At 64.0% G+C, this 23732-nt stretch overlaps 4 protein-coding genes across 4 annotated transcripts; 2 read left to right on the top strand and 2 right to left on the bottom strand.

The window, feature by feature from the left end:
- Positions 1 to 2576: 2576 nt before the first annotated feature.
- On the bottom strand, positions 2577 to 14854 carry CPT1B (carnitine palmitoyltransferase 1B). Its single transcript, XM_080625489.1, has 19 exons — positions 13916 to 14854; positions 13742 to 13823; positions 10522 to 10667; positions 10096 to 10235; positions 9488 to 9659; positions 9196 to 9297; positions 8717 to 8854; positions 8283 to 8360; positions 8091 to 8198; positions 7620 to 7704; positions 7268 to 7463; positions 6397 to 6688; positions 5740 to 5856; positions 5384 to 5548; positions 4773 to 4907; positions 4212 to 4364; positions 3608 to 3721; positions 3250 to 3342; positions 2577 to 2705 (listed from the first exon to the last, which is right to left on the bottom strand). The coding sequence occupies exons 3-19, from the start codon at positions 10660 to 10662 to the stop codon at positions 2631 to 2633; spliced, it is 2304 nt and encodes a 767-aa protein (XP_080481615.1). The 5' UTR covers positions 10663 to 10667; positions 13742 to 13823; positions 13916 to 14854; the 3' UTR covers positions 2577 to 2630.
- Positions 14855 to 14860: 6 nt separating this feature from the next.
- CHKB (choline kinase beta) lies at positions 14861 to 18740 on the bottom strand. The gene is made up of 7 exons (XM_080625478.1): positions 17540 to 18740; positions 16773 to 16881; positions 16288 to 16401; positions 16074 to 16207; positions 15788 to 15892; positions 15050 to 15266; positions 14861 to 14969 (listed from the first exon to the last, which is right to left on the bottom strand). The coding sequence occupies exons 1-6, from the start codon at positions 17734 to 17736 to the stop codon at positions 15110 to 15112; spliced, it is 816 nt and encodes a 271-aa protein (XP_080481604.1). The 5' UTR covers positions 17737 to 18740; the 3' UTR covers positions 14861 to 14969; positions 15050 to 15109.
- Positions 18741 to 18929: 189 nt separating this feature from the next.
- CIMAP1B (ciliary microtubule associated protein 1B) lies at positions 18930 to 21413 on the top strand (the record flags this gene model as incomplete). Its single annotated transcript, XM_080610643.1, has 5 exons — positions 18930 to 19380; positions 19510 to 19713; positions 19806 to 19931; positions 20372 to 20493; positions 20853 to 21413. Exons 1-5 carry the CDS (start codon positions 19272 to 19274, stop codon positions 21411 to 21413), a joined length of 1122 nt encoding a protein of 373 aa, XP_080466769.1. The 5' UTR covers positions 18930 to 19271.
- A 474-nt stretch (positions 21414 to 21887) lies between these two features.
- On the top strand, positions 21888 to 22877 carry LOC308226420 (protein SCO2 homolog, mitochondrial-like). The gene is made up of 2 exons (XM_080628121.1): positions 21888 to 21942; positions 22142 to 22877. Exon 2 carries the CDS (start codon positions 22149 to 22151, stop codon positions 22866 to 22868), a length of 720 nt encoding a protein of 239 aa, XP_080484247.1. The 5' UTR covers positions 21888 to 21942; positions 22142 to 22148; the 3' UTR covers positions 22869 to 22877.
- Positions 22878 to 23732: the final 855 nt, after the last annotated feature.

The following is a 23732-nucleotide window of genomic DNA, read 5'->3' as shown; positions in this document are numbered from 1 at the left end:
GCGCAGCGCGGCCCCGCGGCCCCGTCGTCCCCGTCCCAGGCCGAGTAGCGCCGCCGAGAGCCGTCCACCCAGGACCACGCCTGGCCCTGGGCACCGCCAAGGGTCAGCGACAGGGGCAGGGACGGGGACGGGGACAGAGACAGGGACGGGTACAGGAACGGGCAAGGACAGGGATGGGAACAGGGACGGGAAGGGATAGGCAGTGACAGGGACAAGCAGGGACAGGAAAGGGATGGGGACAGGGACAGGGATGGGCAAGCAGGGAGATGGACAGGGACAGGGATAGAGTTAGGGTGAATGGATGGATGGATGATGGATGGATGGATGGATGGATGGATGGATGGATGGATGGATGGATGGATGGATGATGGATGGATGGATGGATGGATGGATGGATGGGTGGATGGATGAATGGATGGATGGATGGATGGACGGACTATGGGCAGCACTGGGGGCATCGCAAGGAGCACCCACCCGCCGGTAGAGGCCAATCCAGACGTTGTCATCATCATCCTCTTCCTCGCGCTGCGGGTGCTGGTGCTGGTGCCGCTGCTGGCGCTGACTTCGGCTGATGAAGGCTGCCAGTGCCCGGTGCTCCTCCGGGGTGTGCAGCGAGGCCAAGTGTCCCCCGCCGCGGGCAGCCTTGCACCAGGCCTGGGGGCACAGGCAGGTCGGGGGGGACCGCAGCCGTGGGGACGGACACACACACACAGAGACCCCCAGACCTACCTCTGCCCGGCGCCAGCTCAGCTCCTGCCCGAAGTATCCATAGCAGTGCCCCCCCAGCGACAGCCACTCGCGCGGGCACGGGCCCGCCAGCACCCCTGCAACGGGGGCTGAGGTCAGCACCGGAACTCCCCCATAGCCCTGCCCATAGCCCCGCCTGCGGCCAGACCCCCGTTTAGGAGGCTGACCCTGAATCACCACATTTTGAGGAGCTGGGGATGGCAGAGGGTGCAGGCAGGGGGTACTGCAGGGTGCTGGATGGGTGCTGGGTGCAGGGAGTGCTGCAGTGTGATGGGTGCTGCAAGGGGTGCTACAGAGTAAAGGCAGGTTTTGGGGTGCTGCGGGGTCTCACCTTGCAGCCAGGGGCTCAGCACCAGGCAGCCGATCAGGCAGAGCCCCAGGAGAGCCGCGAGTCCCATCCTGACCTGCGCTGAACAGGGAGGCTGGAGTGGGCCGAGGTCTTTATAGGGACGACGAGTGGAGGGGGCGGGAACAGGAGATAGGACACGGGACATGGGTGATGGGACATGGGGGTGAACCACACCATGTGTGACTGGCACTGACGGGAGTGCCCACAGCACCAGTGTGAACACCCAGTGCACTCGGTGGCACCCACACACCGGCACTGGGCATGCTGCCCAGCCGGGATCAGATAAGGAGCAGGACCCAGCACTGTGACGGCTCCAGACAGACACGCATGACGACTCCGGACACACTCCCAGTGGACACGCGTCACGGCTCCAGACATGAGCCCAATGGACACGGTCACGGCTCTGGACACACTCCAGACAGACCTGTGTGATGGTTCTGGACACACTCCCCAGGGACAAGCATCACAGCTCTGGACACGTTCCTGATGGACACATGATGGCTCCAGACATGCTCCAGCAGGTCGCTATCCCTACCAGGACCCAGCCTGGTTTCATCCATCCACAGCTTCTGGGTCCCCAGTGCAGATCTGGGTGCAGGATGGGGCCCTGATGTGAGATCAGGGCGCAGGATGTGACCCAGTGCAGGGTGTGAGGGTGCAGGATGTCTCCCAGTGCAGGGTACAGAGTGCAGGTGCAGGATGGGCCCAGCACTGGGCAGGTCTCCCCAGGGCCACTCACACAGTGACACCCCCAATCCTGGCTGAGAGTCAGGAGCCCCCAACCCCATGTGAGCAGGGACACGGCCAAGGGTGTGGGGATGGTGATGGTGAAGGTGGCCTTGTGCTAGTGGGTACAGAGGGGACATTGCTGCAGGGACACTGCTGTTACACCTCCCGGTCACCTCCCCACCATGTCCCTCTGCACGGGGACATTGTTGGCCCTGGCACCAGGAGCAGGCAGGGGTGCAAAGGGATGTGAAAGGAGGATATGCAGGCAGGGTGCAGGCAGGGAGTGGATGTCAGGTACAGGCTGTGTGTACTACGGGTGCAGGCTGTGGGTGCTGGGTGCAGGCTGTGAGCTGTGGGTCCTGTGTGTTTCTCATGCTGCCCCCAGAGCCTCCCAGGCCCAGGTGGTGCTGCACTGGGAGGTCCTGAATCCCTCCCCACACCCCAGCTCCAGCCCAGCCCCAATGGATGCAGCAGCTATGGCAGGATGGTGCCATTGGGGCACCATGCCCCAATGCACACCCACTGCACACCCCACGTCACAGGTACCAGCACAACATGTATCACCAGTCACCGGCTGCACCCTTCATCTGCTGCCCATGGGACAGTGCCAGGGGACTGTGGGACCCCCACGGGGCCACGCTGGGTGCAAGGGACCCATCCACATCACACCAACAACCTTTATTGGAAGTATGATCAGAGCAGAGACCCTGGGAACCCCCCAGCACCCCCAGCCTCTCCCCTGGCATCGGGGCTCCCGCAGCCCCCACCCAGCTCCGTGCCCCTCGCCTGGGGCTTGGCTCCAACATCACTTGGGCTTGTCAAAGAGCTCTGCGACATCCAGCATGGCCTGACGGATGTGCCTGCCGAAGCGCTTCGAGTCCTGCGGGGCAGCACAGTGACCCACTGCCCCCCACAGCCCCCAGGCACCACAGAGCCATGCACTGGGGTGTGCTGGGAGGGACCCTAAAGCCCCTTCAGTCCAACCCCTGCCACGGGCAGGGACACCTTCCACTAGAGCAGCTTGCTCCAAGCCCCTGTGTCCAACCTGGCCTTGAACACTGCCAGGGATGGGGCAGCCACAGCTTCTCTGGGCACCCTGGGCCAGCGCCTCAGCACCCTCACTGGGAAGAGCTTCTGCCTAAGAGCTCATCTCAGTCTCCCCTCTGGCAGGTTAAAGCCATTCCCCTTGGCCTGTCCCTACAGGCCCTTGTCCAAAGCCCCTCTCCAGGTTTCCTGAAGCCCCTTTAGGCACTGGAGCTGCTCTAAGGTCTCCTCGTAAGGAGCCTTCTCTTCTCCAGGCTGACCCAGCCCAGCTCCCTCAGCCTGGCTCCAGAGCAGAGGGTGTTGAGCTGCTCCTCATCAACACCCCAAGTCTCTCCATCCCATCGCCATCCCATTGCTGTCATTCCCAGCCCCTCTCTCACCGTCTCAGGACTTGAGAACTTGCTGGATACGTGGAAGTTGATCAGGTTTTCCCCAGCAATGATGTAGGAGACACCATAACCATCATCCGCCACCTGCAGGCAAAGGGGAAGGTGGGACCCACTGCGTCATGGGGCTGGGGGCACCTGCCTGCAGCACGTCCCTGCCCAGGGCCATGGTGAGTATTGGGCATCACCTTCCCCCGGGACCCTCCACCACCCCGCTGGAACCCCAGGACATCCCCATGACCCCCAGGATCCCATTATCCCCCAGGACCTCCCTAGTCCCCCAGCCCAGACCCCCCAGCACCCACCTGCACCCCCAGGACTCCCCCAATACCCCCTCATCCCCCATACTCACAGGCCCGAAGCCGCCGCCGGTGGAGACATGGTCAGGGAACTTGTTGAGGTCAAACATGTTGAGCTGCTGCTGTGGGGTCTGGCTGGTGGAGAGACGCCACGGCTCCGACAGCACCTGCACCACAGCCAGGGCACCCAGTACAGACCAGTGCACCCCAGTGCAGCTCAGTACAACCCAGAGCAGCCACTGCACCCCAGCTGGGCACACGTGTGCCATGTAGTGTGTGCAGCCCTTGCACACGCATGTGCTGGGACACGTCAGGGTGGCGGCTTTCTCCTGCACACCCATGCAGTGTCCTCTGTGCTCCATGTGCCCATGCTGTGTCCTGTGTGCCCCGTGTGCCCATGCTGTGTCCTGTGTGCCCCATGTGCCCATGCAGTGTCCTGTGTGCCCTGCATGCTGCAGCATCCCATCTGCTATGTGTGCCCGTGCCATGTTCCATGTGCTGCTGTATGTGCCCATGCTTGTCCCGTATGCTATGTGTGTCCATGCCTGCCCCATATGCTACGTGTGCCCAAGCCTCTCCCATGTGCTATATGTGCCCATGCCTGTCCCATGTGCTACAGGTGCCCATGCCATGTCCTCTGCCCCGCGTGGTGCTGACCTGGGCAAGGAAGGGCGACTGCAACCCCAGGTATCGTGACATCAGGTAGAGGCAGAAGAGGTGTCGGTCGATGCCAGCGCCGGTCATGGCCAAGCGGTACATGAGCTGGTGCTTCTCTGCCGCCAACCGGAACAGCCGCTGCCGCTCCGCGCGCTGTGAGGCACCGACACACACCAGGGACACCGCGTCACATATGGCACAGACACCAGGGACAGTTCTGGACAGGGAGACCCAGCCATGGGCGCCTCAGGAGAGACTGGGATGACCCAAAGGACAAGGACCACCATGAGGGACACAGATCTTCCTAAGGGATGGGGATGTCTCCAAGTAGTAGGGACATCTGCCAGAGATGGGGACCCTCCATGAAGGATGAGGACCTCTGAGAGGTTTGGACCCCAGGGATTTGGATGTCAGTGAGGGATGGAGACCCCAGAGGGGGATGTGGCCTCCTCCTCCAGAGAGGGGCTCTTTCCCAGGACTGTCATTCCCAAAGAGCAGGGGCACCCACAGGGCACCCGGGGACACCCCATGGGATGTGACGCGCGCACCCGCGGTGCTCACGGTCTGCGCAGGGTCAGCCATGCTGCGCACGAAGGCTGTGGACTCAGCGGTGCAGGAGCGCACGGTCTCGGTGCGGCCATCGCGGAACAGCCGTGTCATGGACGCCTCGTACGTCAGGCAGAACTGGCCCTTGTCCTGCTCAACCACCACAGCGCCTCACACCTCATCCCAAAACATCCCATCCCAACACATCCCACCCATCCCACCTTATCCCATCACATCACACCTCAGCCCAACACACCACATCATATCCCAACACATCATATCCCCCAACACATCCCACCCATCCCACCTCATCCCATCCCATCACACCTCATCCCACCACATCATAGACCACCTCATCCCATCCCACCACATCCCATCGCATCCATCCTCATCCCATCACATCCCAATGTGTCCCATCACATGCCATCCATCCCATCACATCCCAACACGTCCCACCTCATCCCAACACGTCCCACCTCTTCCCATCACATCCCACCTCCTTCTAACACAACTCATTCCATCACACCTCATCCCATCTTCATCCCACCACATCCCAGCCCCATTCCATCCCAACCGCCTTCCCATTCCCACCACCCCCATTCCTGCTGCCTTCCCCTGTTCCTCACGCGGAAGTGGGCAAGCTGGAGGCTGATCTGGATGAAGGCGTCGGGGCTGGTCCGGCATCGCTTGATGAGCCCCTTCCCAAAGTCCGAGAAGTGGAACACATGGAAGTCCACGTCGTCGGCCAGTGATCGTGCCAGCAGGTACGAGCGCTCAATGGCTGCACAGCACTGCGGGGACATGGGACATAGCATCCATAGGGACACAGGACATGTGGGGGACACAGAACTTGCCCCACATCACTCACCCTGGGCACCACCATGCACTGGGACACCAGAGGGCCAACGGCACCTCATTTGCTGGTGCCATGAGGCAGAGACCACCCCATGATGTGGGGCAGGGGTTGGGGAATCAGACCCACCTCCGCTGGGATGTCCCACTGCAGGCGCTGCGGGGGGGGCAGCATTGTGTTGGGCTCCCCCTTGCAGTGTCCATCCTCTGTGTAGCCCAGCTTGAACCGATCTGTGCCCAGCATGAACTGGGGTGGAGAGATGTGGGTGTGGGGCAATGGCCCCCAAGACCCCCCAAAACCCTCTAGACCCCCTACCCTTGATCTCCCCCCGCCCAGCACTGCCCCATCCCCCCCAATCCAACCCCCACTGCCCCAGTGTGAGCCCCCTAAGTCCTCCCAGCCCCACACATCCCCCCCGGGAGAGGAGTCCATGACTAGGGGTGCCCAACTGGGAGTGTTCAATGTAAGTTCCCAGCCTGGGGGTACTCAATTTATGGTACACTATAAAAGTCCCCAACTGGGAGTGCCCAATGAGGGTCCCTAACCCTGGGGTGCACCACAGGGGTCCGCAACTGGATGTGCTCAATTGAGGGTGTCCAATGGGGGTCCCAAATTGCATGATGCTCAACTAGGGGTGCCCAATGGGGGTCCCAAGCTCTGGGATACCCAACGAAGGTGTCCAATAGGATTCCCTAGGGGGTGCCCATGAGCTGCCCATCCCTGGAGTACCCATCCCCAGGGTGCCCAGTGGGGGTCCCCCGGGTGTTCCCGGTGGGCCCCTGGTACCTCCCAGAGGTGGCCAACAACGGGCGCATCGGCCCAGGAGTGCTCGGCGTTGGCGCCCAGCTTCCCATTGCTGTAGACCACGAGGGTGAAGGACTTGTCGAACCAGCGGTCGTAGCAGCGGCCGTGCAGCAGGGACTTGGCATAAGCATCCATGCAGCCCTCGCGCTGTGGCGCTGCACCGTGCGCCTCCTCGTCCAGCGTCACAAAGAACGCGGCACGCTCGATGGCATCCAGCGACACCTTGTTGGGGCCGTGGCTGAAGAACCTCGCACGCGCCTCGGCCCACGGCACCCTGCGGCACAGGCGCCACGCTGGGACCCACAGGGAGAGCCACACACCCCACTGAGACCCATAGAGGCACCCCATGTCCCACATCTTGACCCATAGCGAGTCCCTGAGCTCCCACACTGACTCACAGCGAGTCCCCACCCATGGGAGTCCCCAGGGCCCCATCCCAGAGAACCTGCTCCATTCCCTGTGCCTGCTGCTTGGCAGCACCTGCACAGCACCCACAGCACATCCCACTGCCCTGTTAGCCCCACAAGCACTGCATGCACAGCACCCACAGCATGCACAGCAAAGCACAGTACCCACTGCATGTAAAGCACCTGCAGCACCCACAGCACTCACAGCAACACAGCACAGTGTGCATGCACGTATGGTGTGCACCATGTGCACAGCACCCACAGCAGCACCCACAGCATGTGCCACATGCACAGCACCCGCTGCATGCACAGTATCCACAGCACCTGCTGTACACCCCACAGCACCTGCCGTACCCCCGACAGCCCCATAGTCCCCATTGCTACTCCCCACCTCTCCCCTGTGGTGAGCACCACCAGCGCCATAGCCCCACATCCCAGCCCCACACCTCTCCCCTGCGGTAAGCGCCGCCAGCCTCTCCTCGCCCGGCTGTGGTCCTGAGGGATCATCCAGGATGCGCTGGAACTGGAGCTGGAGGTCGCAGGGCGGCAGCAGCTGCCCCCCCTTGTACAGCCACAGCCGGTAGAACCGCCCGCGGTGGAACACGGCCACGTGCCGGCTGTCCCCTAGGTGCACCAGCTGGTCTGCGGTGGGGACACGGACATGGGGTATGGGACACTGGGATATGGGGACATAGGAGTCACAGGCACCCCACAGACAGGGACACCCTGACATGTCCTGCAGGGGTTGGGGTCCCCCCTGTGACCCTTCTGCCCCCCAATGTCCCATGTCCCCCATACCAGTCTCCTTGCCCGGGATGCGGGTGGTGTTGAACATTCGCTCCGACTGGGAGGAGCACATGGGGACAATGCCCAGCGCCATCAGCTGTGGGGCAGTGGTGAGAGGGGCTGTGACCTGCACCCCAACAACCCAGACCCACAGATCCCCCTGCACCCCCAACCTGCATCCCCCAACCCATATCCACAGATACTCCTGCACCCTCAACCTGCATCCCCTAACCCAGACCCACAGATACCCCTGCACCCCTAACCTGCATCCCCCAACTCAGATCCACAGATACCCTTGCACTCCCAACCTGCATCCCCAACCCAGACCTACAGATTCCCTGGGACCCCATAATCCAGCCCCACAAATGCCAGGGCCCCGCACCAGCCCAACAGTGACTCCCCCCTGCCCCACACTGTTTCCCCAGCCCAGCCTCCCAAACACCCCCAGGACCCCTGTAAGCCCCACAGAGCCCCCTTGCTCACAGGGGGCAGCTCGCCACGGTCCAGCTTGCGGCGGTACAGGATCATGGCGTGAACTGCATTCCCAGCACGCGCAGCCTGGATGTGGCTGGGGGTCACATACAGAAAATCCTGCGGGACACGACACTCCATGAGGCTGTGGGGGAGTCGGGGGGGGGTGGTGTCACACAGCGCTGGGAACCCCCAGACCCCTACCATGGCGTAGTAGTTGCTGTTGACCATGATAGGGCTGCGGCCGCGCAGATAGATGTATTCCTCCCACCAGTCACTGACCTGTGGGGATGGGGAAGGGGTGGGAGGAGATGAGGATGGACATGGGATAGAGATAACATGGGATAGAAATGCAAACGGGATGGAGGTGGGATGGGGATAGAGATGGGATGCAGATGGAAATGGGATTGGGATGAAGATGGGGAACAGGACCCCCCCAACCCAACAGGGCCACTTGAGGGGCCTCAAGTCCCCCTTCCCATGATGAGGGATGGGCAGCAGGACTTTGGGCTTGAGCTGAGGACATCATCCATGGTGCTGGATGGAGGGGACCATCACCACACGTCCATGTGGCCATCTCGGGGGACATGTGGCAAGGGTACCCCCCCATCCATCACCTGGGGCTGCTGCTGACTCACATAGTTGGTTGTCCACCAGGACTTGAGGATCAGGTACTTTTGCAGCCGTGGAGCGATCGTCTCCTTGAACTCCTTGGCCAATGTCTCCATCTTATTGTACTTCTCATTGTCCATCAGTGGCCGCACTGACTCCAGGTACTGCAGAAGGGGGCTCGGGTGACCCCAAACACATCCCATTCCCCTCCCATGCCATCCACCCCACATCCATCTCATTCCATCCATTCCATCCCCTCCCCATCTCATTCCATCCCATCTTATTCTATCCCATGCCATCATAGACCCACCATCTCACCACAGACCCCCCAATCCATCATAGATCCCACATCCCATCCTATCCCATCAATCCCCATCCCATCCAATCCCATCCACCCATCCCATCCCATCCCCATCTCATTCCATCCCATGTCATCACAGACCCAGCATCCCACCACAGATCCCTCATCCCATCCCACCCCACCCCATCCCATCCCATCCCTCACACGGGTGATGGTGGCCTGCACAGGGGGCACAGGCAGTTTGGGCAGCGAGGTCTGGAAGCTGTAGAGCAGCGGCTTGCGGAAGGACAACACCTTCATCATCACCTGCGGGGACATGGAGCCAAGGAAGGAACATAGAATGGTCATGAAGCACCCAACACACCCCATCCCATTACATCTCCACCCCTTCCCATCACATCCCATCCCCACCTCATCCCATCCCTTCCCATTCCCTCCCTACCCCACCCCATCCATGCCTCATCCCCGTGTCCCACGCATGTCCGCAGGCACTGACCATCCAGATGCGGGTGCGGCGGCTGAGGCGGCCGTGGGGCTCGAACATCCACCCATGATAGGTCAGGAGCAAGCGCAGGGCACGGCGGAACAGCAGCACCGTGCCCAGCCACACGCCGGTGCCGAACAGCGCCGCGCTCAGCACCGTGTGCCCATTGGGGCTCAGGAACCGGCTGCAGGAACATGGCACATGGGGGATCCCTCCATGGGGCTGAGCCAGGAGGGGAGACCCCACGTGCACCCATGTGGGCTGAGCTGCAGGGGAGATATGGGAGGTGGGATGTGTGGGGTTGGCCCCCAGGGCAATGCCACAGCCCGTGACCATGCAGGGTGTTGGGGACACGCATGGGGGTCCATCGTGCCCGTGGGCTGGGACATGGGGATGGGCTCCACCGTGGGCTGCAGCACTGTGATATGGGGGTGGTGGGCTCCTCCCATGTCTCTCTATGCCCCCTCTGTCCCCCTATGTCCTTGTGTGCCCATATCCCCCCTTGTCCCCTGGTATCCTCCCATGGCCTCATGTCCCTCCATGTTTCCCCTGTGTCACCCCATGTCCTCATGTCTCCATATCTCTCCATGTCCCCCCGTGTCCCTGTGCCCCAGTGTCACCTCTGGGGCAGGTAGTGCTGGATGTGGGTGATGAGTCCTCGGGAAGGGTCGACCTGGCAGTAGACGGAGCCAGCAGTGGCCATGACCACAAGCACCCAGCTGGACGGGGAGGCCGGGTACACCCCACTCAGGAACGTGTTCTGTGGGCACAGGGCAGCAGTGACCGGGGTGACAGTGGGGGTGACAATGGGGGTGATGGGGTGACGATAGGGATGATGGGGATGGGGTGATGGGGATGGGGTGTCAGGGTATTAGACTGATGGGGTGTCAGGATGACGTGGTGTTGGTGGTGACAGGGTGACAGGGTGTTGAGGTGACAGGATATCAAGGGTGTCAGTGTGATGGGGTGACAATGAGGGTGCCAGGGGTGATGGGCTGATGGTGACCATAGGGGTGACGAGGTGACGGGGGTGTCGGGGTGCGCACCTTGGCCTGCACAAGGCGCTTCTTCCATGCGTGCGCGGCGGCGAGGCAGAGCTGCCGCACGGCCTCGCGGCTCAGCCGCAGGTCAAGGCCCTCGGGTGTGACCGTGAACTGGAACGCGACAGCCTGGTGGGCCTCCGCCATGGCGCCTGCGGCGGGAGCGCACCACATGGGCACGGGGAAACACACACAGACCCGCACACGTGGACCTGTACACAGCCCACCCCACACATCCCAACCCTATGGGCACAGCCCCACTTGGAGACAGCTCTGAGTGTCCCACCCCACACATCCCAACCTCGCATATCCCACCCCACAGGCACAGCCCCATGGGCCCAGCCCCACCTATGGACATCCCGGGGGTCCCACCCCACACATCCCAGCCCCAGACATCCCCACCCAACACACTGCAGCCCTATGGTCTGGCCCCACACGGGGACACCCGTGCGCACAGGCCTGGCCCCAGATGGGCACACCGGGACACCCCCAGGTCCCCCCCGGCACAGGCCCCGGTTGGCTCTGATGCCGCGGTCATGAGGCCTTGGCCGAGGGCCCACTGAGGGAAGGGTCAGAGCCGGCTGCGGCAGCAGCACATACACATGAGCAGAGAGGAACACAGGGACACACACAGGGACATAGAGACACACAGAGGGACACACAGAGGGACACACAGAGGGACATGCAGGGACATAGTGACACGCACAGGGACACACACAGGGGCACACAGAGGGACATAGAGACACACAGAGGGACACGCAGGGACACACACAGGGACATAGGGACACACACAGGGACATGCAGGGACATAGGGACACGCACAGGGACACACACAGGGGCACACAGACACCCACAGGTTCGCAGGGACACAGGCACAAAGATACGCACAAGGACACACACACCCGCCCCACACCCCTCACTCACAGGCAGCTGCCCGGGCCCTGCCCGCAGCCAAGGACAAGGCAGCACAGCCTTAGTGCCTGCAGCTGCACACAGCACATGGCACATGCTGTCCCCTGCACCGGGACATGGCACACTGCACACAGCATATGGCACACGGAGCCAGGGGGCCACTTCACTGCATGGTTACACTGCACCTTGCTGCTTTCACTGCACGGACTGCACTGAGCAGCTACAGCACACTGCACTGAACCACAATGCACAGCCACACCAAGCTGCACAGCCACACTGCACTGCACGGCGTGCATTACACTGCACTGAACTAATCACATCATCATCAAATCACAGAACGAGCCAGGTTGGAAAAGACTTTTAAGATCACCAAGTCCAGCCACTAACCAGTAACTACTGCTCTGCACCTCACTGTGTTACGCTGCACCCCACTGCACTGCACTGAACCACATAACCCGGCCTTCGAGTGCAGTGCACTGCGCGGCACTGCCCTGGCTACAGTGCATGGCTCAGCACTGCAACTTGCTCCATGCAATCATCCTGCACTGCACTGCCCTGGCTACACTGCACGGCTCAGCACTGCAACCTGCTGCATGCAATCATCCTGCACTTCATGGCACTGCACGGGACAGCGTCGCATGACACTGCACGGCCCTGCACAGGGTGACCCTGCTCCGCGCTGCCCCCAGGGTCCCCGCACCGCGGCGGTACCGAGCCCCCCCCGCAGCGCCCCCCAAGGTCACCGGGGCCGGTCGCGGCCCAGCGGGACCCCGCGGCCCAACCGGGGCCATGGGCGCGGCCTCGGGCGCGGCGCGGGCGGGGGCACGGGGCCGGGGGGCTCGGGGGGCGCTGTGGGGGGCTCGGGGGGGTCCGTGGTGCCCCCGCGGAGCGCGGGTCGGGCCGGGCCGGGCCCGGGGAGTCTCGCGGCGTTCCCCTCGCACGCGTCGGGTTCGGGCCCCCCCCCGGTCCGTGTCGCCCCCCGGGTCAGCCCCCCCCGTGCCCAGTACCTGATGCGGGGCGCGGGAGCGCGACACCCCGGGCTGGTGGGTCCCGGGTAACCGGACACCAGCGGGGCGGGATCGGGCGGCACCGAGCGGCGGCACCGCCCTGGAGAGCGGGCACGGGGGGACCCGCACGGACCGAGGGGGATCCGCAGCGACCGGGCAGAAACCGACACCCAGGACAAGGACACTTGGAAGAGACCCGCATCGGGGGGGGGGGGGGGGGGGGGGGTACCCACACCCTGCAGAGACCGAGACCCCAGGACAGAGCCACTTATACTGGGGGGAGGGGGGGAACCGGCATCCCAAAGATGCAGAACCCCCGGGGGGAGACCCACATTTCCCGGGGGGCCCCCATATCCCGGAGAAGGGACCAACACAGTGGAGAAGGACCAGCATCCTGAGGGGGACCCGCATCCTCGAGCAGGGACCTGCATGCTGCCCCCTCAGCCATGCTGGGTACATGCATAGGCACATGCGTGTGCCCCATCACCCTGCTGCATGCACAGGCATGCTCTGACCACCACTGCTGCCCCACGCATGTCAAGGGCCCGGAGGCCATGGGGAGGGTGAAGCCATGAGCCCCCCATTGCTGCTGGTGGGGAAGGTGAAGAGGTGATCTGGGACCTGCATGGACCCGCTGCAAGATCAGACAGGGATAGGCAGGAATAAGCAGGAGCAGGCAGGGCCCTGCAGGGGCAGGGTTCTGGGGTGGTCCCTGCTCCCTCTGGGGGGTGCAGAGGCACCTCAGGGTCCTCCTCACCAGCACTGCACCCCTGGAGCACCCATGGGGCAGGTCCTAGTGCAGTGCCCATTACTGTCCCCTCCAGCCCAGTGCTACTGCATGGCCCCAGCCACAACCCCCAGCAATGGGGGTCAGGGGAGAAGGGGGTCAGTGCTGCTGGCAGGCAGAGCAGCAGACATGCAAGGTGAGCAGGCACCGATCACCACCACCACCATCACATCCATCACCATTGTCACCACCACCACCACTGTCACCACCATCGCCACCGTGTTTATTGGTCCAAGTCACATTCTGCTGTCGGAGGGAGGGGGGAAGGAGCAGCCCCTGGTCCCAGTGCAGCCCCTGCACCAGCCCTAGAGGTGTGGGGAGGGACACGGCAGCGGGAAACAACAGGCTGCAAGTTGGGGCCTCTGGGGTGGACGTGGTGGGCGCTCAGCACTGCGCCTTGTGCTGGAAATAGGCCTCGAAACGGCTCTGAGCATAGTCCTGGTGGGACAGGAGGGGGTCAGGGCTGTGCTCCCCATCCCAACACCCCACGCTGAGGGGGGGAGCCCAAGGCAGTGCTCACCAGGTACCCAAACTCGATAGTGGAGATCTTGGCCTGTAGGATGGACCACAGCCCCCAGAAGAAGTGAGAGGCCAAAACGAACCTGTGGGAGAGCAGCTGTCACCCCTGCCCCACACACCCCATGGAGCAGGGGGCAGGGTTTGGGGCTGAGAGGGGTCCTGTGCCCTCACGCACCGGTGGATCTCGGTGAGCATCTCCTGCTCGATGCGCGCCTGCTCCTCAAGTGCCGCATCCCTGTGGTGGCCCGGGGCCTCCGAGAGATAGTGACGGATGAAATGCAGCTGCAGGATGGAAGTGTGGGGCCACGGAATGAGGGAAGAATGGGATCACGGGATCAACCGGGTTGGAAAAGCCCTTCATGCTCATCAGTCCAACCATTCCCACCACTGCCAAGGCCACCACTAACCCATGGCACTGAGGCCTCATCTCCAGGCTGTGTGAACACCCGCAGGGACGGTGGCTCCAGCCCTGCCCTGGGCAACCTGTTCCAATGCCTTTGGGGAAGGAATTGTTCCTCAGCTCCATCTAAACCTGCCCTGATGCAGCTTGAGGCCGGTTCCTCTTGTCCCATCCCTTGTTCCTTGGGAGCAGAGCCCAGCCCCTCCTGGCTCCATCCTCCTCTCAGGCACTTGTAGGGAGCCATCAGGTCCCCCCTGAGCCTTCTCTTCTCCAGACTGAACCCCCCAGGTCCCTCAGCCCTTCCCCATCACACTGTGCTCCAGGCCCTGCACCAGCTCCGCTGCCCTTCTCTGGCCCCACTCCAGCCCCTCAATGTCCCTCTTGTAGTGAGGGGCCCAGAGCTGAACACAGGATTCGAGCTGCAGCCTCACCAGTGCCCAGTGCAGGGCACAATCCCTGCCCTGGCCCTGCTGCCACACTGGTGCTGATCCAGGCCAGGATGCTGGGGGCTTCCTGGCTGCCTGGGCACAAGCTGCTCCTGTTCAGCTCCATCAATCGGCACCCCCAGCTCCTTTCCCACGAGCAGTTTCCAGCTGCTCTTCCCAAGCCTGGAGCGTTGCAGGGGGTTGGTGTGACCCAAGTGCAGTTTGCCGCATTGAACCCCATCCCATTGGCTCATTCCATTGCTCTGGGATGCAGCTGATGCCCCCCCAGCTCTACCTGCTGCTCCCGGCTGGGGTAGTTCTCCGGGATAGCCTTGAAGAAGGGCCAGGAATGGTGTGTGTAGTCATAGGTCCACTCACAGAAGTGGTTCCCGATGTCGAAGCCCCTGTGGAAGGGTCCAGATGAGCTGAGTCCCAGCCCCAGCAGACTGGGAACACCGGGAAGGACATGGGGGCCCCAACGCACCGATAGTTGTAGCTGCTGTACTCAAAGTCGATGAGCATCAGCTTGTCGGAGGAGGAGGCCTCACGCCCAGCCAGCAGCAGGATATTTCCTGTGGGGAGATGGGGGTCTGGGGGTGTCCCACCAGGAATGCTGGAGCTGGGGGGGCCACAGCCACTCACCCTCCTGTACGTCGTTGTGGCAGAAGACCACAGGTGAATGGGTAGACTCCAGCAGGTCCCTGTGGATGGGAATGGGGAGGACACCTCAGACAGCTACAGGGACATGGGGGTCACCAGTGTCACCACCGGTGCCATCGCTGCATGTGGGTGGACAGAGCTATGGACACAGCTGGGATCCAGGCTTCAGGAGCATAGAACCATGGAATGGTTTGTGTTGAAGGGACCTTAAAGCTCATCCAGTTCCAACCCCTGCCACAGGCAGGGACACCTTCCACTGGAGCAGCTTGCTCCAAGCCCCTGTGTCCAACCTGGCCTTGAACACTGCCAGGGATGGGGCAGCCACAGCTTCTCTGGGCACCCTGTGCCAGCGCCTCAGCACCCTCACAGGGAAGAGCTTCTGCATCATATCTAACATGGCAGAGATCCTGCCCCAGGGATGTGGGGACCCTTCCAAGAGCTGTCCTATGGTGACATCCACCAAGGACATGGGATGGAAGAGACCAGGTCCAGAGAAGCCAGGTCTCCCCTGGCTCCTGTGAGGAGCTCAGCAAGGACACAGGACCAGTGCGGTGCCACTCACCGGAGGCTCCTCATCTCTGCCTCCAGGTTGTACATCCTGAGGTGGTTGAACTTCCTCAGCTGCTCTTCCTGGGGGAAGGTGAGCTCCGAGATCTGCCTCAGATACCTGCAGGGTGGGAGACAAGTGCGGTGGTGGTGGTTGGATGGACACCCCTGGGTGCTGCCTCCCCACCACATCCCCTGTGTCCCCAGCACAGAGCTGGGGCCACTGGGGAGCCTCCACGTGCCCTGCTCCTGGATCCCACAGGATTTCAGGTGTCAAGGAGCCGCATGGCACCCGCCCTCACCACTCCATGGTCCCGAAGAGCCACCTGGGCTCCTTGTTGAAGGGCATCACCATGCCGTGGAACCGGGACATCTTCACCGCGATCTCCCCGGAGATGTCGGGGTCCCGCAGGTCCTCGGTGCGCAGGCGCCGGCTCTGGGGGGGTGGGGAGTGTTTGAGCGGGGTGGTGGCCCCAGGGGGGTGTCAGGCAGGGGTGAGGCCCCCCGGGTCCGTACCGGGATGTACTGCTCCAGCCGCCCCTCCGGGAACACACCGAAGAGCTGTGGCCCCAGTGCCCGCTCTGCCAGCACAGCGAACATCACGCTCTGCAGCACCAGCGAGTCCAGGCCCTGCACAGTGGCATAAGGAGGTACTACAGGGTATGTGGGTTCTGGGGAGGTTCCACAGGGTATGGGGGTGCCAGGGGGTACTGGGAGTGCCAGAGGCGTGTTGGAGATGCTGGGGACTGATGGAGGGAGACTGAGGGATACTGGGGGTATGTGTGATACTGGGAGTACCAGGGGGTGATGGGGATGCTGAGAGGAGCTGGGGGGTACTGAGGGGTGATTGTGGGTGGTGGGGGGAGCTGGAGGGTGTCAGAGATCTGGGAGGTGATGGGGGGGACCTGACAGATCCTGGGGTTACCATGAGGTAAGGGGGTTACCAGGGGTGCTGGGGGGTTCCAGGGGGTGCTGGTGGGTACCAGGGTGTGGGTGCTGACCTGCAGGATGGCCCCATAGACGCGCAGCAGGACCTGCCGTGGCTCATTCCCCACGCTGAGCACTCGCTCTGGCAGCCAGCACTTGTACAGCAGATTGCTGAGCCCCCCGCTGTGGCCCCGCATCAGCCACGGACACCGGGCACCGCGACAGCAGGGCCATGGGGGACAGCGGGACAATGGGGGCATCACGACAGGGGTATCTGGCAGAGGACTGGGACACTGGAGGGGGGGCAACTGAAGTCACTGGGACACCAGCCAGGCAATTCGGGAACACTGGGACACTGGTCAGGGAGGCAACAGGGGGACAGTAGGAGAGTGACTGGGACACTCGGGGATGGGCAAATGGGAGACACTGGGGGACACTGGGAGGGTGACTGGGCTACTGGTGAGGGAGAACTGGGGCACACTGGGAGGAGGACAGAGACACCGGCTAGGGAGACAACTGGGTATACTGGGAATGGGACTGGCACACCAGTTAGAGGACAACTGGGCACACCGGGGGACACTGAGAGGGAGCCAAGGACTGGCTGGGACAGCGACTGGGAGACAGTGGGACGGAGACTGGGACACCAGTATGGGGGCAACGGGAAAGCACTGAGAGCAGGATGGGGATACATGGGCTGGGGGGGGGGGGGGGCACCGGGCAACCGGGGACACTGGGCGGGTGCCGCTGCCGCCGGGGCGGGGTCACCGCGGGGCGCAGGGACCGGGTCCGGCAGGGACCGGGTCGGGTCCGTGTTCCCGCCGCGCCCCGGTGAGGCTCGTACCTGGCGGGCTCGATCCCGAACTCGTCAGGCGCGATGAGCTTCCAGGAACCGGCGAGGAACTCCCGGCACCAGGCGAAAGCACGCAGGCGGGTGGCGGCGGGCACGGCCCCGGCCCCGGCCCCAGCACCGGCCGCGGGCGCGGGCACCGGCACCGGCACATCCCCGGCACCGCCGCGCCACTCCCGTCCCGCCGCCATGGCCGCCGCGTTCGCCGGGCCAGCCGAGGGGCGGAGCACAGCGGGGGGGCGGAGCGGAGAGCCTGCCTGGCCAATGGGAGAGCGCGCCCAGCGGTGACGTTGCAGAGCGCCGCCAATGGGCTGTCGCGACAGGGCGGCCGCAGGAGGGGGGAGTGGAAGCAAGGCCGCGCAGCGGGACCGGCAGGGGGATTGATGAGCTTTTCAGGTCCCTTCCAGCCCAATCCATTCCCTGTTCCTGTGATCCTCAATCCCGCCGATGGAAGGGACAGGCTGGGCAGGGGTTTGGAGCGGGGACTGCGGGGTAGGCGGTGTCAGGCCTGGCTGGAGATGCACGGCTCTGCCGCGCAGCGCGGGGCTGTGCGTGATCCGGAGCCGCGCTCAGCGCTGTGGATGGTTCCACCCCAGTAAAACTGTTCGTGACTCTTGCAGTAACGTTTGTGTCACCTATGGCACGTGCCAAGGCTTCACACCCAACAGCTGGGTGCTGAGAGCCACCCAGGCGGGTGCCCAAGGGATGAGGTGCTGGCTGTGGAGCAGGATGGGCTGGCAGGAGGAGCTGGTAATCATAGAATGGTTTGGGTTGGAAGGGACCTTAAAGCTCCTCCAGCTCCAACCCCTGCCACGGGCAGGGACACCTTCCACTGGAGCAGCTTGCTCCAAGCCCCTGTGTCCAACCTGGCCTTGAACACTGCCAGGGATGGGGCAGCCACAGCTTCTCTGGGCACCCTGTGCCAGCGCCTCAGCACCCTCACAGGGAAGAGCTTCTGCTTTATCTCCAACCTGAACTTCCCCTGTTTCAGTTTGAACCTGTTACCCCTTGTCCTATCACTACAGTCCCTGATGAATAGCCCCTCTCCAGCATCCTTGTAGGCCCCCTTCAGACACTGGAAGCTGCTCTGAGGTCTCCACGCAGCTTCTCTTCTCCAGGCTGAACAGCTCCAATGTTCTCAGCCTGAATTTTTCCTCATCCTCACGTACATTGCCTGGTCCTTTACCCATGTATGTCCCCATCTATGTTCCCATGTCCTTGTACCCCCTCACCCTGCCCCGTGCTGCCCAGTGTTTTGTTGTGCCGGTGCCCTGGTAACCGGGAGAGGAGAGAGGCCGGCGCTGGACTGTGCAGGGTGAGGGGCTGCACAGGGACCTGCACCCGGGATGGGGGACCCCAGGTATCAGGGTGTATCCGTGGGGTGCTGGGGGCTGTATCCGTGGGGTGCTGGGGGCTGTACCCATAGTGTCCTCTGGCCCGTGTCCATGGGGTGCTGGGTGTACCCCCGGGGTGCTGAGCAGGGGGATTCCAGGGCCTGCGGAATCCCAGAACTCCCGTCCATTGTGACAATGGTGACACGGTGCCGGTGCCAACTGCTGCCGCTGTTGCAGGGCTGCAGAGCCTCGTGTCCCTGTGAGAGGCGCCTGTGTCCCGCAGGGTCTGGTACCGTGTCCTGTGTCCCGCAGGATTGGTGCCGTGTCCCGTGTCCCCTGTCCCGCAGACTCAGGTGCGTGCTGAGGCGGGCGCTCGCTGCGCAGTGTCCCCCATGTCGGACGGCCCCTGGGTGGGCAGCTGGAGGCCCCACCGCCCGCGGGGGCCCATCGCCGCCCTCTACACCGGCCCCGGGCCCAAGTACGGGCTCCCCACCGGCGTCGGTGAGTGCGGCTGCGGGGGCTGAAGGGGATGTGGGGAACAGGGGGGCGCGGGGGGTCTGTGGTGTCCGGGGGGGGCTGTGGGGTTGCGGTGTTTGGGGTCCCGCCACCGCCCCCGTGCCCGCCCCGCAGGTTTCCGCGAGCACGACCCGTCCCGTGAGCGCGCTCCCGCGTTCAGCCTCGGGCTGCGGCTGGAGGGGCGGCTGCAGGAGCGCTCCCCGGGCCCCGTGTACCTGCTGCCGCCGGGCACCACCGCCAGGGGCCGCGCCGGGACCCCCGCCTACTCCATCTGCAGCCGCCCGCGGGACCTGGTGCCCTTCAACACCCCCGGCCCAGGTGAGAACCCCCCGGCCCCTCCATGGGCGCGGCGGGGCCGGCCCCCCCCCGGTCCGTGCCGTGGCCCCGCGCTGAGCCCTCCCCGCCCTCAGGCCAGTACTCGCCGGAGCGCGCCGGGAGGCTCGCGTTCCCCACGGCCCCCGCCTGCTCCCTGCACTGCCGCACCCAGCACGTGGCCGTGCAGCAGACACCGGGTGAGAGCGGGACCGTCAGCGGGGGTGGGACCCAATCGTTACCCCATGGGATGGGATGGGATGGGACAGGGTGGGATGGGATGGGGCCCCCATAATCCCTCATGGGATAGGGGGGGGTGGGATAGGGCTCCCATGATCCCTCATGGGATGGATGGGGTGGGATTCCCTATGGGATGGGATGGGATAAGATGGGACCCCCATGATACCCATGGGATGGGATGGGACAGGATGGGACGGGATAGGGTAAGACTCGATTGGATGGGATGGGATCCACCATGGGACGGGACCCTGATGATCCCTGCACCATCACTCGTGGGATGGGAGCCCCCTCATCCCTGAACTGGAAACCATGATCCCCCGGGATGGGATGGACCTCTCCCCCCGTATTGCCCACAGGCTGGGCTGGGCTGGTCCCTCCCTCCGGGGGGTGTCACCCCACCCCCCCCACTGACCCCCGTCCCCAGGCCCCGCTGCCTATCACCTGCCCCCCATGCTGGGACCACACATTGTGAGCAAGACCTCGGCCCCCAGCTACTCCATGTCGGGGCGCAGCACCAGGGGCACCTTCTACCAGGACCTGTGCAAGGTGGGGCAGAGAATCAGGTGGATGGGGGCCTGGGGGTCAAAGGGAGTCAGGGAGCCAAAGGTCCTGGGGGTCAGGATGCTGAGGGGCTGGGGGTGAGGCTGCTGGGTACCAGGGGTCAGGGTTCTGGGAGGGTCATGGTGCTGGGGGTCAGGGCACCGGGTACTGGGTACCAGGGGTCAGGGTACTGGGGGGTCAGGATCCTGGGCTACTGGGGTGTCAGGGTGGTGGGGATGAGGGTGCTGGGGCTCAGAGTGTTGGGGGTCAGGTTGGTGGGTGCTGGGGCTCAGGGTGCTGGGTGCAGGCTCTGGGTGCGGTGCTGGTGCCGACACCCGGCTCATGTCCCCCTGCCGTGCCCGCAGACACCGGGGCCGTGCCAGTACCGCATGGTGGACACAGACGTGTATAAGCACCGGGCGCCGCGGTTCTCGATGCTGGCGCGGAACATGCTGCCGGGGGACAACACCATCAAACCGGGCCCTGGCACGTACAGCCCCCAAAAGGTCAGCAGGAACCCCCGGGGGAGCCACGGGGGGACACGGGCCAGAGCCTCCTCCTCAACGTGTCCCCCCCCCCCAGAGCCAGCCCCAGGGAGTGACCTTTGGCATCCGCCACTCCGAGTACCTGGCGCCGCTCATCGTGGATGTGCCCGACTAGAGCCCACGGCATGGCTGGAGCTGGGAATGGGCTCCAGGCGGGAAGGGGGGCTCCAGCTGGGAACAGGCTGTGTTCACAGTCACCCCGGGCTCCATCTGTGTTCCCTGCGCCGCCCCCTGCGCCCTGTGCTGGGCAGAGCCACCCGCACGCTGCGGGAGCTCTGTTCCCATTCCCATTCCCAGCCCGTGCCCTGCGCTGCTGGAGGAGGCCCTGGAGAGGCCATGGGAAGTGGGGCTGAGCACTGGCTCAGCATTATGGCTCCATAACCTCATAGCCCCATAACATCGTAGTCCCACAGCACCGTAACCCCATAGCCCCATAACCTCATAGCCCTACAGCCCCACAACCCCATAGCTCCACAGCCCCATGGCTCTATAACCCCACAGCCCCACACCCCATGGTCCCACAGCCCCATAGCCCCCATGACCCCAATGAACCCCATCCTCTATGACCCCCAATGACCCCATGTCATCCATGACCCCATCATACCCGTGACCCCAATGACCCCATGACCTCGCTGACCCTCCATGACCTCCATAACTGCCCTGTGCCCCATGACCCCGATGACCCCCGGTGACCCCGGGGCCCCCATCCCTCCCGTTGCCGCCCCGTGGGCGGAGGCGCCGCCAGGGGGCGCGGAGCGCGGGTGCGCGCCAGTCCGCCCGCCGCCAGGGGGCGCTGCCGCCCGCGATGAGCCCCTTGACGGCTGCACCCGCCCCGCGACTTCCGGTTCCGGGTGCGTCCCGCACCGACCGGAGCGGACGGAACGCGGCTCGGCGGGGACAGAGGGCAAAGGTCAGCGGGGTCAGAGGGGGCGGGGCCTGGGGCGGGAGAAGGGGTCAGAGGACACGGGGGGTAAAGGGAGAGGGGTGAGGTGGGGGGTGAAGGGAGGTCAGGATGGGGTCAAAGGTCACCTGTGGGTCAGCGACGGGGGTGTCCAGCGGCACTTGCGGGTCAGGGTCAGAGGTCACCCGTGGGTCCCTCTCCCCCCCAGCCCCGCCATGCTGCGCTCGCTGCTCTCCCGCCTGCGCCGCCCCCCCGCGGGCCTCCCCTCCCGCCGCTCGCCCCGCCCGGAGCCGCGGCCGCTCCCGCTGTGGCAGCGCGCGCTGGTGGCGGGGGCGGGCGCGGGGGCGGCGGCGGGCGCGTGGCTGTGGCTGCGGCAGCGCCGGGAGCGGGAGCGGCAGCGGCGGCGCCGGGAGGCGCTGCGGGAGCTGGCGCTGGCCCAGGGCGACTTCGCGCTGCGGGACCAGACGGGGGCGCCCCGCGCCAAGAGCGACTTCCGGGGGCAGTGGGTGCTGCTGTACTTCGGGTTCACGCACTGCCCCGACGTGTGCCCCGCCGCGCTGCAGCGCCTCAGCCGGGCCGTGGCCGCGCTGGAGCGGGACCCGGCGCTGCCGCCGCTGCAGCCGCTCTTCGTCACCGTGGACCCCGAGCGCGACGACGAGGCCGCGCTGCAGCGGTACCTGCGCGACTTCCACCCGCGCCTGCTGGGGCTGACCGGCACCGCCGAGGAGGTGCGCGCCGCCGCCGCCGCCTTCCGCGTGTACGCCAGCGCCGGGCCCCGCGACGCCGACGGGGACTACATCGTGGACCACAGCGTCCTCATCTACCTGCTGGGCCCCGACGGGCTCTTCGTCGACTGCTACGGCAGCAGCAAGAGCGCCGAGGAGCTGGAGCGCAGCGTGCGCAGGCACATGCGCACCTACCAGCCCCTGCAATAAAGCACCCGCAGCACACGTGTGAGTGCTGGGGGGGTCTGACACCCCCTGTGGCAGCGGGGAGTGGGGCACGGGGGACCCTGACAGCCGCCGAGGGTGCAGTTATGGGGGGAACATGGACCCTGACAGCCTCTGATGGCTCCTGTGATGGTGGGTACCGGGGTGGGAGAACTCTGACAGCTCCCCCCAAGCATGGCAGGGACCATGGGATGGAGACCAGAACAGCCCCAACACTCCTGTGGCAGTGAGGAGTGAGGAAGACACGGAGCCTGCCACCTCCTGCAATGGCAGGTATAGGGATGGGCAACACCAACATCCCCGATGTCTTCTGGGGTGGTGGGAACCAGGGTAAGGGGAACCCCAGCAGCAGGTACTGGGGAAGCATGGACCCTGATGTTAGCGTCAAGATAAACACATAACCACCGGAATGGTTATATGAGGTGCTTTATTGAGGCGCCAGGAACCAGGGATACGCACCCAAATCTGATTCCAACCTCGTCACATCGCGTTCGCAATTTATACTTTAAAAGTTTCGCAATTAATGCATATTCAACATAGGTTGCTACACTAACTAATACATATGCATCAGGGATCACTTCATCAGTCCATTAGGACATCAGCCTCTTCTGCGCTTCCGCAGCCCCCTCTGGTGGTCGTCTGGTGGTCGTCCTGATGAAGTAAGGAGTCTTCCTCACTCTGCTCTTTTCACCTCTCCCTTCTTTGGATGGGCCCCAACCATTATGTGGACGCACCATCCTTTGATCCTCACTTGGTTGCCTTTGGTATGTGGTTCAATCTTTGGTTCTGCTAAGTTGGAGTTTCACAGTACATTCCTTCCTACACATTTGTTTCTATTCCTAAGGCTAC

The sequence above is a fragment of the Psittacula echo genome (assembly GCF_963264785.1).
Source record: "Psittacula echo genome assembly, chromosome: 1".
Taxonomy (NCBI): domain Eukaryota; kingdom Metazoa; phylum Chordata; class Aves; order Psittaciformes; family Psittacidae; genus Psittacula; species Psittacula echo.
This window is presented reverse-complemented; position numbering and strand designations above follow the sequence as displayed.

Bases quoted from the DNA above. Each gene is read 5' to 3' on its own strand.
- CPT1B (XM_080625489.1), bottom strand. From the start codon at position 10,662: ATGGCGGAGGCCCACCAGGCTGTCGCGTTCCAGTTCACGGTCACACCC. The intron at 6,689-7,267 runs GTGTGGGGCTGG...CCTGTGCCGCAG, and splicing joins GCGCTTACCGCAGGGGAGAG to GGTGCCGTGGGCCGAGGCGC. The intron at 5,857-6,396 runs GTACCAGGGGCC...TCTCCACCCCAG, and splicing joins TTGTTGGCCACCTCTGGGAG to TTCATGCTGGGCACAGATCG.
- CHKB (XM_080625478.1), bottom strand. From the start codon at position 17,736: ATGGCGGCGGGACGGGAGTGGCGCGGCGGTGCCGGGGATGTGCCGGTG. The intron at 15,893-16,073 runs GTGAGGGCGGGT...CCCACCCTGCAG, and splicing joins CTCTTCGGGACCATGGAGTG to GTATCTGAGGCAGATCTCGG. The intron at 15,267-15,787 runs GTGAGTGGCACC...TCCCATCCACAG, and splicing joins GCAGAGATGAGGAGCCTCCG to GGACCTGCTGGAGTCTACCC.
- LOC308226420 (XM_080628121.1), top strand. From the start codon at position 22,149: ATGCTGCGCTCGCTGCTCTCCCGCCTGCGCCGCCCCCCCGCGGGCCTC.